A 13462-nucleotide genomic window follows, 5' to 3' on the forward strand; every position below is an offset into this window, starting at 1 on the left:
TGGTGGTTAACAGGGGCAGGAATGAGGGGGGAAAGGGGATTTATTGTTTAGGGGATGTTGAGCTTCTGTTAAGGATGATGGAAACATTTGGAAATGGATAGTGGTGATGGTTGAGCAACATGATGCATGTAGTCAGTGTCACGATATTGTGTATGTAAAACAAGGTTGCATTAGCAAATGTTTGTTATATATATTTACCACAATTAATTTTTTTTTAAATCCTCCCATTCTCAAATTCTCACAGCACACAAAGTGCATTCTTACTCCTGATCCACACAAACTAAAAGGCACATATTGACATTAGTTCTTGCCCACGGCTTACATACTCATTTTGACTAGCCTTAAGAAGACATCCTCATAGATTCAGAGGGCACTCTGAATATCTCTTTCAGATATGCTTGTACCAAGCACCCACACTTACACCCCCCACACATATATACTCTGTCACCTCCCTTCTCCCTTATTTGTACATCCTCACTCACCTCCAGATTCACATGCTTAGGCTCACATGTCCCCCAGATTGGTTGCCACTTCACTTTTCCCCACACAACAAATTCACTTCTGAAATCAGTCAGTCACAAAAAGACAAATATTGTATTGTATTGTGATCCCACTTATATGAAATATCTACAGTAGACTAGTGTATAGAGAATACATTTTATTAGTATTTACTGGAGGTAGGTGGAAGGGAGAGTGATATAAAGACATAATGCATAGGGAACACTGAGCTTCCCTGTTCAAGGTGATGGAAAAAATTGGGAACAGTTTATGGTGATGGGTGAACAATGTGATGAACAAAATTAACATTGCTGAACTATATATATATGAAGATTATAGAAATGGCAAATATTTTGTAACATATATATCTACCACAATAATAAATAAATGGGAAAAAATTCACTTCTGCAGATGAATTTATCGCGTAATTCACAAATGCTTTTCCTGTTCTGTTCTCCCTCTACCTTGCCTGGGTTCTTGTGTTCCCACAGTAACTCTGGTAAGGAGGCTATCCATGTCACAGTTCCTGATACCATCACCGAGTGGAAGGCCATGACTTTCTGCACCTCTCAGTCCAGAGGCTTTGGTCTTTCACCCACTGTTGGACTAACTGCTTTCAAGCCATTCTTTGTTGATCTGACTCTCCCTCACTCAGTAGTTCGTGGAGAATCCTTTCGTCTTACTGCCACCATATTCAATTATCTAAAGGATTGCATCAGGGTGAGAGCTGGGGATACAGGGAGCAGGTGTCAGCACTGGAACCACAGCCCCTAATCCCCATAAATTTAATTACCAAATAAAAAAAAACAAACTCACTGCCCTTAAGTTGGATCCGACTCAGCAACCCCTCCTAGGGTTTCCGAGGCAGTATCACTATAGAAGTAGATTGCCCAACCTTCCTTCCAAGGAGTGGCTAGTGGGTTTGAACTGCCACCCTTCTGATTAGCAGTCAAATCCCTTAGGCACTATGCCAGCAGAGCTCCCTTAAGCATCCAATTTTCCCCGGGAAAAACATGTCATTGTCTCTGCTCTTGAGTTTCCCTTAGTCTCTGTCTGCTTGCTGCTTTGCTCATACCTTTTATCCCAAACATTCTTTTCAGGTTCAGACCAACCTGGTTAAATCAGAAGAGTACCAGGTGGTATCATGGGCAGATTCTGAGACCTCCAACTGTCTCTGTGCTGATGAAGCAAAATCCTATCACTGGAATATCACAGCAATCAAATTGGGTAAGAGAGGGAAGTAGTAGATGGGCAAGGAAAACCCAGAGAGAAATCGTATGAGGTCACCATGAATTGGGGTTAATTTGACAGCAACTGTTTCTAGGTTTAAGAAGCTCTGGTCTATAGATGAAAAGACCTCATTGGTACCTCTGGCAGTAGGGCTAATATTTCCCCTCCTCCTTCTCTCTCCTCAGGCCACGTAAACTTTACGATTCATACTGAGATTCTGAACAGCAATGAACTCTGTGGAGGCCAGAAGGGCTTTGTTCCAGAAAAGGGCCGAAGTGACACACTCATCAAACCAGTTCTGGTCAAGGTTAGTTTTCTGCAGGCCCAGCTTCAGAGGTAAAAACAGCTACGAAACCAGGATGCCCAGTGTCTAACCATAACAGTTAGTCTCTCATGGCTGTCTTACCCCAACTACAATCAGGCAGCTTCAACTTTTTCCTTCCTTGTCCCCTTTCCACCCTTAATCATTTGCCCAAATCTATGGTCTATGAAGGTGCTTAGCCACTCAAGGAATGTTAGTTTCCCTTACTAAAATCTTTAACTTCATCATTAGCTGCTTTTTTTTTTTTTTTTTCCCCAATCCCATCATGAAACCCATTGTCAATCCTTCCTCTTCCAATTTTCCTAATGCTGCCTTGCTTAGATAGAATTTTACTGAGCGGTACATCCCTGGGTTGAAAATAGAGACTTGAGCTTCAAAGACATGCTTGTTCTCTCTAGTTCTGAGGGAAGCCCTGGAACACAGCGGGGGCTCTTCTCTCCATTTCCCTTTCCCTTCATATTCCTTCCTTGCCATACCACCTGTCCTGGAATTCGTCTTCACTGTTTTCAACTGGACTGTGTCTCTCTCCATGCCAGCCTGAGGGAGTCCTCGTGGAGAAGACACATAGCTCACTACTGTGCCCAAAAGGTGGGTCAAGTTGGAAGGGGGTTGGTGGCAAGAACTCTTAGGCAACAGGAGATTTTCATAGGCAAAAAGAAGAATGTATGGGATAAGGAAGGATAAGACCGAGTGGGAGTACCACGCCATCCCTTATGGGGCCAACTAGCTGAGAGGCAGGATGAAGAAGAGAAAATGCACAGTAAGATTGTGACTGTCTTTGGAATTACAAAAATTTTGAAATTTTTGGACTCTCACTATGAATAGGCAAAAGAAATTTGTCTCCATCCTGTAGAAATATCTGGATTGTGGAAAGTTTTTCTATGGTTTGGACCCGAGAACCTCTATTATTTTCACCCTCTTTTGTCTCACAGGAAAGGTGGTTTCAGAATCCATTTCTCTGGAGCTCCCTGTGGCTGTTGTTCCTGATTCAGCCAAGGCTTATGTTACTGTTCTGGGTAAGCAGCCAGAGATGCTTAGCTGAAAGAGAAAAAGTGGGGCAGAAAATGTTGCAAAGTTGTGCAGTAAGTTGGGGATGTGGACCTATCTGAAAGAAGGTACAGTAGATTAGAAGTGATGAGAAAGAAGAGTTTATTTTATATAGTGGGGAAATACAGGGCATACGTAACCATAGAGATGGTATTAGATGGTATACTGTAGTTAAACAGAAAGGAGGCTAGGCAGGAAAAAAATGAAAGGTAAGCAAATGCATTTAGGCATAGCTTGTCTAGAAATTAGGTGGAGAGGATAAATGGTTTGCAGGAACCATTGTCAAATTTAGGAACTTACCTATTTAAGTATAGTTTAGGGAAGACACGACCATATTTACATAGACAGGACCACTTCACTACTGTGGGCAAGGAGGGGAGTGAATATAAAAGCATATACTTGAAAATCATATCAAACTGGGTTTGGGACCCAGCTTTAGCGTTTCTAGCCATGTGACCTTGAACCAGTTACTTAACAATTCTTTTTTTTTTTTTTTTAATGGTGATTGTGGCTTTCATGGAAAATTTGCAGAGCACATTATTTTCCCACTCAACAATTTATACACATTTTGTCCTGTGACATTAGTTGCAATCCCCTCAATGTAACAGCACTCTTTCCACTTCCTCCTTGGATTCCTTATTTCCATTCCTCCTTCTTTCCTGCCCCTACCTACCTTCTGTGTTTTAATTTTGGGCAAATTCTGCCCTTTTGGTTTCATATAGTTGATTGTTCAAGGAGTACAAGGACGTTATTGTTCATTTTATATTTATTATTTAACAAATCTGATCCTTCTGTCACACATGATAATAACCTACCTCTCAGATTTGTGTGAATATTAAATGCAATGTAGATAAAAGTTCTCAGCACAATATCTAGCACATAGTAGGAGTCTTATACATTTTAGGTACTTTCTTTACTTTTTTACCCCTTCCAAGGTCATGTGCAGGTTAAAACTTCTCAGATTCAACTGCATATTATTCACATGTCTAGCACTCACTGTATATGTTTGTCTTCCACACTGCATTGTGAATTCCTTGAGGACAAGAACTATGCCTTTTTAATTTCTGTTCTTAGTAAGTTCTTAGAACATAATTGACATTCAGTACATATTTATAGATTTGAATTTCCTTCAATGGCTAAAATGCAGATGTCAATGAGTTGCTTATGGCAGGCTTACTGGCTTATAGAGTGTATGAGTTGCTTATGGCAGGCTTACTGGCTTATAGAGTGTATGGAGGGGTCTGTAGACATACTTGAGGAAGAATGTGAGGATTGTGTGTGTTTGGAAGGGACTTGGTGATTTGGAGGGTGATATTTTATATGCAGTGGAGGAACTTAGAAGTTGGGTCTAAGTGTTAGTGTTTGTTGTATCACTCATCAGCTCCATAGACACAGCTTCTGAAAAGCTCTGAACTCCCTTAGGTAGTACCTTTCTGAGTACTGCAGTCCCTGGGGGGTGCATACCATTAATATACTTGGCTGCTAACCAAAAGGTTGGAGGTTTAAGTCCACTCAGAGGTGCCTTGGATGAAGCTCTACATCCAAAAAAAGCAGCCATTGAAGACATCTCGGGGGGCAGGAGTGCATGGGAGGGGAAGACACAGGGAAGAGGTGGCTATGGGGAGGTGGAAGGGGGAGAGAGCTGTTGCATTGTGGGAGATTGCAGTCAATGTAAAGTGTATGTGAACTGCTGTATGGAAGATGAGTTTGCTCACCCAAATCACAATAAAATTTAAAAAAAAAAAAAAAAAGCCGTTGAAAACAAGGTGGAGCACAGTTCTACTCTGCCACACATGGGGTCTCCATGAGTCAGAATACACTCAATGGCAACTGGTTTTGGTTTTGGGTACCTAACATCCTTTAGGTATCCAGTGCTGTATTAGAGTACTATGTTGTGATTGTTTAAAATGAATGATAATTCTAATACATTGAAATTGTCTGATCCTCTGTGAGCTCTTTGAGGGTAGAGAGGATGTTTATCTTTTTGTTCTATCCTCAGAACACATAGTAAACACTCATTAAGTGATAGCTAATATATGTTTGTTAAAAGAATTGTTCTTGACAAAATCTTAGGATTTTCTAGAAACCTTAAGTTGTTTTTCTTTTTCTTTTTCTTTTTCTTACCACTATATTTTTTCTCTCTCCTTTTGGATCCCAGGGGACATTATGGGCACAGCCCTGCAGAACCTAGACAATCTGGTGCAGATGCCAAGTGGCTGTGGGGAGCAGAACATGGTTATGTTTGCCCCCATCATCTATGTCTTGCAGTACCTGGAGAAGGCAGGGCTACTGACTGAGGAAATCAGGTCTCGGGCAGTGGGTTTCCTGGAGAAAGGTAAGTTGGTTAAATCTTTCTTTGCTGGACAGTCCTCTCCCTCAGGGCCTATGATAGATTGAAAAAAATACAGGAAAGTTCAAGGCCCTGAGGTATCTAACATCTTGAAGGGAATAGGGATGTGAAATTGTCACTGTGATCTAAAACCACATCTGGCTTCCCAGGGTACCAGACAGAACTAACATACAAACACAGCAATGGTTCATACAGTGCCTTTGGGGAGCAGGATGGAAATGGAAACACATGGTAATATTTCCCATTTCCCAGTAAGTCCTTATACCCCAGAACATAAATCCTGAGCCCTCTGGAACTATTCTTCACTCTCTCCTTAATTTCATTCCTTCTTGTACTCAGCCCTCCAATTCTCAAGTACTCTCTATTTCAGCCTTTCACATGGTTGGGTCCCTCATCCTTCTCCTAATCTCGTGCCCTCCCCAGTTTTTGTCCCTACTAATGCCCATTAGGGTACCATTTTCCAGACCTTCTCTGGCATTACATTTCAACTCCCTTTCTGGAACCATATACCAGAATAGTCTATGGAACGTTTGTACCCTTACCAGGAAATCTCCAAGCCATTGTTTCCCTCTTTACATGTAGGCTGACAGCCTTTGTCACCAAATGCTTTGGCCAGGCTCAGGAATTTATCTTCATTGATGAGAAAAACATCCAAGATGCTCTCAAATGGATGGCAGGAAACCAGCTCCCCAGCGGCTGCTATGCTAATGTTGGAAAGCTCCTTCACACAGCTATGAAGGTGAGGTCTGGCCAGGGCCTTGCCACCTACTCACTATGTCTGGAAAGAACTTGCTCCTCTGCTTGAGCCATGTCCAGCAAGTCCTAGCCTAGGCATCAGTGTTATTGACTCAGCCCTAGCTCTGAGAGACTTTGGTCAATGCACTTAACAGTCTAGACCTCAACTTTCATGTCTATAGAATAAGAATATGTGCTAGAACATGGGACCTCAAAGTGTGATCCCCAGATCAGCAGCATCAGCATCACCTGGGAACTTGTTTGAAATGCAAATCCCAGGCCCACGCTAGACATACTGAATGAGAAACTCTGAGGGTATGGGCTAGCAACCTGTATTCTAACTAGCCTTACAAATAATTCCGATGCTGAAATTTGAGAATCACTAGACTAGATCTATGAGCCTTTCATCATCTCCAGATTTGGGGAGAAATCTAGAGTGTGATCAAAGTAAAGCCATTTTCTCTGGTGGGGACGAGTAAGTAGCCCAGTACATTTTGTGGTGCTGCCTATGATCCAGCTAACCTTAACTGGGGGTTCACTCTGTGCCAGACACTCTTTTAAGAACTTTGTTTTTATTTTATATTATTTAATGCTTACAACAAATCAATGAGATGGATACTTATATCAAATTATTAATTCCATTCTACAGATGAAGAAATAGGCACTGAGATGAAGTAAATTGTCCAATTGTGCTGATAAGTGGTAGAACTACAGTTTGAACCATGGCAGTCTTACTCCATAGACACTGTTCTTACCCACTCACTACATGGCTAGGTGTTCTTAGTTACCATTGAGATGACTCTGACTCATGGCAACATTATGTATAACAACAAACAAAGTAACGCACTGCCATCGAGTCAGATCCAACTCATAGTGACCCCTCCTTGGGTTTCTAAGGTGATATCACCACAGAAGTAGATCGACCAACTTCCTTCCGAGGAGTGGCTGATGGGTTTGAACTGCCAGCCTTCTGGTTAGCAGCCAAATGCTTTAGGTGCTACACTACCAGAGCTCTATAACAGAAGGAAATGTTGCCTAATCCTGTGACAATCCTTTCAATTACAGTGTGAGATCCAGATGCTGGAAGATACTTGGTTAGTACAGAACATACTCAGTGAAAGAAACATTTGTGTGAACTTTCCTAGAGAAATAATTTACACTGATGTTCTAGGGCCTGGATTTAAAATCTTAAGCACTGAGAAAAACTCTATTTAATATTCACTGGTATTCCTTATAAACATCATTACTATTACTATTATTAATATTAATACAAGCAAAATTTTCCAGAAGACCATTTTTAAATGGCTGTAGCAGTACATTGAAAGGGAACTGCCAGAAAGTCAAGCTGGATTCAGACAAGGACATGGGAAAAGGGATATCTTGGCCGATTTAAAAAAATATCACTTTTTTTTTAAAATTAGTAAAGATATCCCTTTTTCCATGTCCTTGTCTGAATGCTGATTTTGGGAGCTCTGGTGGCATAGTGCCTAAGGTATTTGACTGCTAACCAGAAGGCTGGTAGTTCAAACCCACCAGCCACTCCTCAGAAGGAAGGTTGGCAATCTATTTCTGTAGTGATACTATCTCAGAAAGCCAAGGAGGGGTCTCTATGAGTCGGATCCCACTCAACAGCAGTGCTTCTTTCTTTTTTTGCTGATTGCGGATGGAGCTTGACTGAAAGCAAAGAATATCATGAAGATGTTTGACTGTGTTTTATTGACTATGCAAAGGCATTTGACTGTGTGAATCATAAAACAGTTATGTATAACATTGCAAAGAATGGGAATTCCAGAGCACTTAACTGTGCTCATGAGGAACCTGTACTTGAACAAAGAGGCAGTCATTCAAACAGAACTAGAAGATACTGCGTGGCTTAAAATTGGAAAAGGTGTGCATCAGAGTTGTTTTCTTTCACCAAATTTATTCAGTCTGTATGCTGAGCAAATAATCTGAGAAGCTGGATAATACGAAGAATAACACAGTATCAGGATTGGAGGAAAACTCATTAACAACCTATGATGTGCAGATGACACAAACTTGCTTGCTATAAGTCTGAAAGTGAAGAAGATTTAAAGCACTTAGTGATGAAGATCAAAGACTACAGCCTTCAATATGGATTAAAGCTCAATACACAGAAATCATCACAACTGGACCAATAAGCAACATCATGATAAATGGAAAAAATATTCAAGTTTTTAAGGATTTCGTTTTACTTGGATCAACAATCAATGCCCATGGAAGCAGCAGTCAAGAAATCAAATTACACATTGGGCAAATTGCTGCAAAAGACTACTTTGAAGTGTTAAAAAGCAAAAATGTCACCTTGAGGACTAAGGCACAGTTGCTGCACATGCATGTGAAAGCTGGACAATGCATAAGAAAAACTGAAGAAGATCGATGCCTTTGAATTATGACATTGATAAATAATATTGAATTTACCCTGGACTGCCAGAAGAACAAACAAATCTGTCTTGGAAAAAGAATAGCCAGAATGCTCCTTAGAAGCCAGGATGGTGAGAGTTTGTCTTGCTTACTCTGGAAATGTCTCCAGGAGGGACCAGTCCCTGGGGAAAATATCATGCTTGGTAAAGCAGAGGGTCAGCAAAAAAGTGGAAGAGCCTCAATGAGATGGACTGACACAGTGGCTGCAATGATGGGCTCAGACATAGCAATGATTGTGAGGACAGCATCGGCCCAGGCAACATTTCATTCTGTTATACATAAGATGGCTACGAGCCAGAACCAACTCAAAGGCACCTAACAACAATAGTATTCCTTATACAGGATCTCATCACTCTCTCCCGAGACATTCTCTTCCCTTGTACACTATGTGAAATAGCCCTGGCAGTAGTACAAAACTTGACTAGTACAAGATCCTAAAAGTTGATCCTACCACTTTCCTGTGTAGTTACTTAGTAGTTCAGTACTTGAGCTTCAGACTTCAACTCCCTGAGTTCAAATCCCAGTCCTCCTGTATATTAACTGTGTAATTCTGACCAAGTTTCTTTCTTTCTTTTTTTTTTTCCCCCTAACATTTTTAAGTGTTTGTTTTATCACCAGTACAATGAAGATCACAATTTAGATTAGGCATTTTTAAAGCTTGCTAAGATATTTCTGTGAAAGGTGTTAAGCCGGGAAGTTCTTACCTAATTCCACCCGCCACCCCGACCCCTGGAGGAGGGGCTGCACCTTCTGTTCCTTGAGGAGAGGTAGATTCGAGGATGCTCAGCTTTGGCAATATGTTAGGATATTCTCCCCAATTCCCTCTTTTCACCCCTCATCCTCCTTAACCCCTTTCCTTGGGTTCCCTAAGTACCTATTTAGAGCTGAAGGCTACTGCAGACAACTGTCCAAGGATGTACAGTTGCTAAGTCGAGCCTTTTCTTCCCTCCTTGTGTGTGCTGGAGGCTTGGGGCTGCAGTCAGCCTGTGGAAGGGGGCACTTTTTAAAATAATTCATTTATTCACAGGAGATGCCTTTTTTTGCAACAGCACACAGTCCCTGTCTGTGCTGGCTGCTGTCTTCACTTCCCTCTCCCTGTTCCCTTCTAGGGTGGTGTTGATGATGAGGTCTCGTTGACTGCATATATCACGGCTGCATTGCTGGAGATGGGAAAGGCCATGGATGTGAGTTTTTCTAGCTCTTCCTCTTTATACTCTTCCTGTCATATTAGAATTCCTAGAGAAATTCTCCTCTCTTTGTTCAATTCATCTTTCAATCAAAAGAAAAATATCATGATTTCCCTGTTGCTTCCTATGTTATAAGGAATGCCTTATAAATTGTTCTTTTTCCTTACTTTTCAGGACCAAATGGTGAATCAGGGTCTGCAGTGTCTCAAGAATTCTGTCACTTCCACCACCAACCTCTACACACAGGCCCTCCTAGCTTATACTTTCTCCCTGGCTGGGGAGATGGACATCAGGAACAGTCTTCTTGAAAAATTAGATCAACAGGCTATCATCTCAGGTATGTTGGTCAGGTTAGGAGTACTTTGGAAATTGTGAAAATATGATATGAGTCATCTAAAATTTTCCCCAGTCTCCTCAGTTCCACTTATGTTCAATTCTAACATTCATTTTTGTAAAATTTGGTTAGCTATAAAGTCATCATTGGGAACTTTGAGGAAAAGCCCATGTAAGCACTCATTGGGCAATGTCTTCCTTTAACATGCAGAGAAACTAGGTGGTATAAGGTAGTCAGAAAATTTACTGTCACTGTAGAATCACCTTTTTCGAGGCCTTCAAAATTCTTTGGACTCCCTCGGTGTTGCAGTTAACGTGCTCAGCTGCTAACCAAAGTTTGGGGATTTGAGTTCATCCAGAGACACCTCCAAAAGAAGGCCTGTTGTGGGGCACATCTAGGTCGATTTATCACAGTTCATAAAGATAATGTTATACATCATAGTCTGGTGAGCAGCATCTGGGGTCTTAAAAGTTTAAGTGGCTATTTAAGAAGCAACTATTGGTGTCTTCCCATCTGGAGTATAAGAGAACCAAGAAAAATGAAAAGTCAAGGAAGCAATTAGTCCAAAGGACTAATGGCCCACATGAACTACAGCCTCTAACCTGAGACGAGGAAAACTAGATAGTGCATGGCTGCTACTACCAACCACTCTGTCTAAGATCACAATAGAAGGGCCTGGTTAGAATGGGTAAAAAAAGTGTAGAACAAAATTCAGAGACAAGAAAAAAAAAAAAAAGAAAAAAGACCAGACTTACTGGTCAGAATGAAACTACAGAAACTCCTAAAACTATTGCTCTGAGAAAACCTTCTAACTTGAAACTGAAGACACTCCTAGAGGCCACCTTCCAGTCAAATAATGTTGTTGTTGTTATGTGCCTTCGAGTCGAACCCGACTCAAATAATAGATGGGTCTATAAAACAAGGAAGAGCTCTGGTGACGCAGTGGCTAAGGCATTTGACTGCTAATCAAAAGGCTGGTGGTTCAAACCCACCAGCCACTCCTCAGAAGGAAGATGGGGCAATCTACTTTCATAGTGATATTGCCTTGGAAACCTAAGGAGGTGTTACTATGAGTCAGATCCAACTGGACGGCAGTGAGTTTGGTTTTTTTGTTTTTCTATAAAACAAACAACGTGAAGAATGTGCTCTCTAGAACAATAAACTCTACAGACCAAAAGGGCAACATTTGCCCAAAACCAAAGATGAGGAGACAGGGAAGGAAAAGGAAACCAGATGACTGGAAATGAGGTACTCAGGGAGGAAATAGGGAGAGTGCTGACACATTGCAGGGATTGCAACCAATATGAGGGAACAAATTGTATATAAACTATTGACTAAGAAAGCGAATTTGCTATGTGAACTTTCACCCAAAGCACAATGAAATATTAAAAAGACAAAAAGGAAGAAAGACCTACTACTACCATAAGATCAGTCATTGAAAACCCTATGGAGCACAGTTCTACTCTGACACCCATGAGGTTGCCCAGAGTTAGAAATGCTCTACGGCAACTGGTGGTTTTGTTTGTTTGTTTGTTTTGTTTTGTTTTTTAGTGTGGTGTCACTGAAGTTGTATCTTAAGATGGGACGAAAATTAAACTTAAAGACCTCTCCAGGTTCTTTTAAAACTTCTGGTTGGATTTAGAGTAATATCTGAAGTCCTAGGAAACTTTATAAGTAAAATATTCATGCATCTCCTTTATCTAGCTATGTATTTGAGATTATACTTCCAGGAAGAAATTTAATCTCAACTTTCATTTATTTGAATGTCATTGTTGAGTCCTCTTCTTACATGGGCTCTGGATAATGTTTTTGGCTAGTGTATAAGCAACTCCAGTCATAAAATGGGTGTCTTAGACAGTGGGTGGAGTACATCCTTACCACTGTTTATTGATTTAATGTGATTATCTTTTCTTCATTATCTTGTAGGCTTAAATGATGTGTTCTATTATGTTCTTCCAATTAGATTGCCTCCTATGGGTTACTTATTCTTGGTATTTCTATTTAAACAGGCGTCTAGCTCCCATTCTTATTTCCATTTTTCTTCTTTTACTTCAAGTTACCTGTCATATTAGCTGTCATAGAGTCTTGATCTCATATTCTATTTGATCACCTACTATTTCCTTAGCATTTATTCTATGGTTTCTCAGAGTTCTTATATGTGTCCTATCATTTTTATTCTTCTAGGAACGTTAAACCCTTGATTAAGTAAAATAAATGCTGAACTGTTCGTGAAATTCTTTAAGTTAGAAAAAAAAGTCCCCATACACGTAAGATTCTTATAAGATGTTTCTACTTACTTATCTCTGATAGCATCAGAATCTATAAATTAACAAGGATGGGTTTCTTGTAATCACTAGAGATGGGAGCATTTATTGACACTCCCAGCTAAACCATACCTTGGGGATTTGTGTGTGGCTGTACATATTCACACACATCCCCACATCCTACTTATAATTGTGGCCAATAAATGGGCTAATTCTGAGTAACAGTTTTCTCTAAGCCATGGTTAATTGTTGGTTGGTGCTTTATCTGAAAGTACTAAAGTACTGTGCTTACAAAATGAATATGGGAAAATCAGTTCCTTCAAGGCCTTCCTCATTATACTTCTTCCTCCCTAGAAGAGTCTATTCACTGGAGCCAGAAACCTTCTCAGCCACCAAATGACAACTTTTGGTCTAAGCCTGAGGCTGTAGATGTGGAACTCACAGCATATGTATTACTGGCCCAGCTTGTCAAGGCCAGACTGACTCAAAATGAGGTAGCCAAGGCCACAGCTATAGTGGCTTGGCTAACCAAGCAACGCAATGCATATGGAGGCTTCTCTTCGACTCAGGTAAACAGCTTGCTTTCCTCACTTCCACTTATCAGATAGGACTAAATTCCATGTGGAGACAGAGGTCCAGGGTATTAGAATTCTAGAGACAGAAAAAGCATGTGAAAAATATACAGAAGGAGTCATAAAATTTGATCACATGAGTACATAAATTGTACCAGATTTACTTAAAGCTCTTTCTTCATAGAGTATGAAACATCATGAGATCCATGTTTTACATGTAAATAGGACATATATAATTATGACTAAATTTATATATATGAATAAATCAGACAATTTTGGGGTCTGTAAACATAATATCATAGATGGTGAGTATAGCTCCTTCTTCTATTATAGGCATTGGGAAGTAAGAAAGATATAATCCTTACTGTAAAAAGTGTACAATCTAGAAGGAAGGCGAGGACAAATGCTATTACAAAACAGAATCTGGTTATAACCTAATAAAGGTACATAATGCTATAGAGGGAGCTCTGGTAGCATAGTG

General features: G+C 40.4%; 1 protein-coding gene across 1 annotated transcript in view; it reads left to right on the forward strand.

The window, feature by feature from the left end:
* Nucleotides 1-13462, forward strand: part of LOC103193850 (alpha-2-macroglobulin-like protein 1) — a 53957-nt gene that overhangs the window by 25145 nt on the left and 15350 nt on the right. The window contains exons 19-29 of the mRNA XM_007937160.2: nucleotides 990-1218; nucleotides 1599-1725; nucleotides 1914-2035; nucleotides 2587-2638; nucleotides 2983-3066; nucleotides 5256-5432; nucleotides 5597-5678; nucleotides 6030-6186; nucleotides 9734-9808; nucleotides 9986-10148; nucleotides 12764-12978. Coding sequence (XP_007935351.1) covers nucleotides 990-1218; nucleotides 1599-1725; nucleotides 1914-2035; nucleotides 2587-2638; nucleotides 2983-3066; nucleotides 5256-5432; nucleotides 5597-5678; nucleotides 6030-6186; nucleotides 9734-9808; nucleotides 9986-10148; nucleotides 12764-12978 — 1483 coding nt within the window. The remainder of the gene's footprint in view (nucleotides 1-989; nucleotides 1219-1598; nucleotides 1726-1913; nucleotides 2036-2586; nucleotides 2639-2982; nucleotides 3067-5255; nucleotides 5433-5596; nucleotides 5679-6029; nucleotides 6187-9733; nucleotides 9809-9985; nucleotides 10149-12763; nucleotides 12979-13462) is intronic.

Source organism: Orycteropus afer, unplaced genomic scaffold (genome assembly GCF_000298275.1).
Source record: "Orycteropus afer afer isolate SDZICR_OR568_19922 unplaced genomic scaffold, OryAfe1.0 scaffold00040, whole genome shotgun sequence".
Classification (NCBI taxonomy): Eukaryota; Metazoa; Chordata; class Mammalia; order Tubulidentata; family Orycteropodidae; genus Orycteropus; species Orycteropus afer.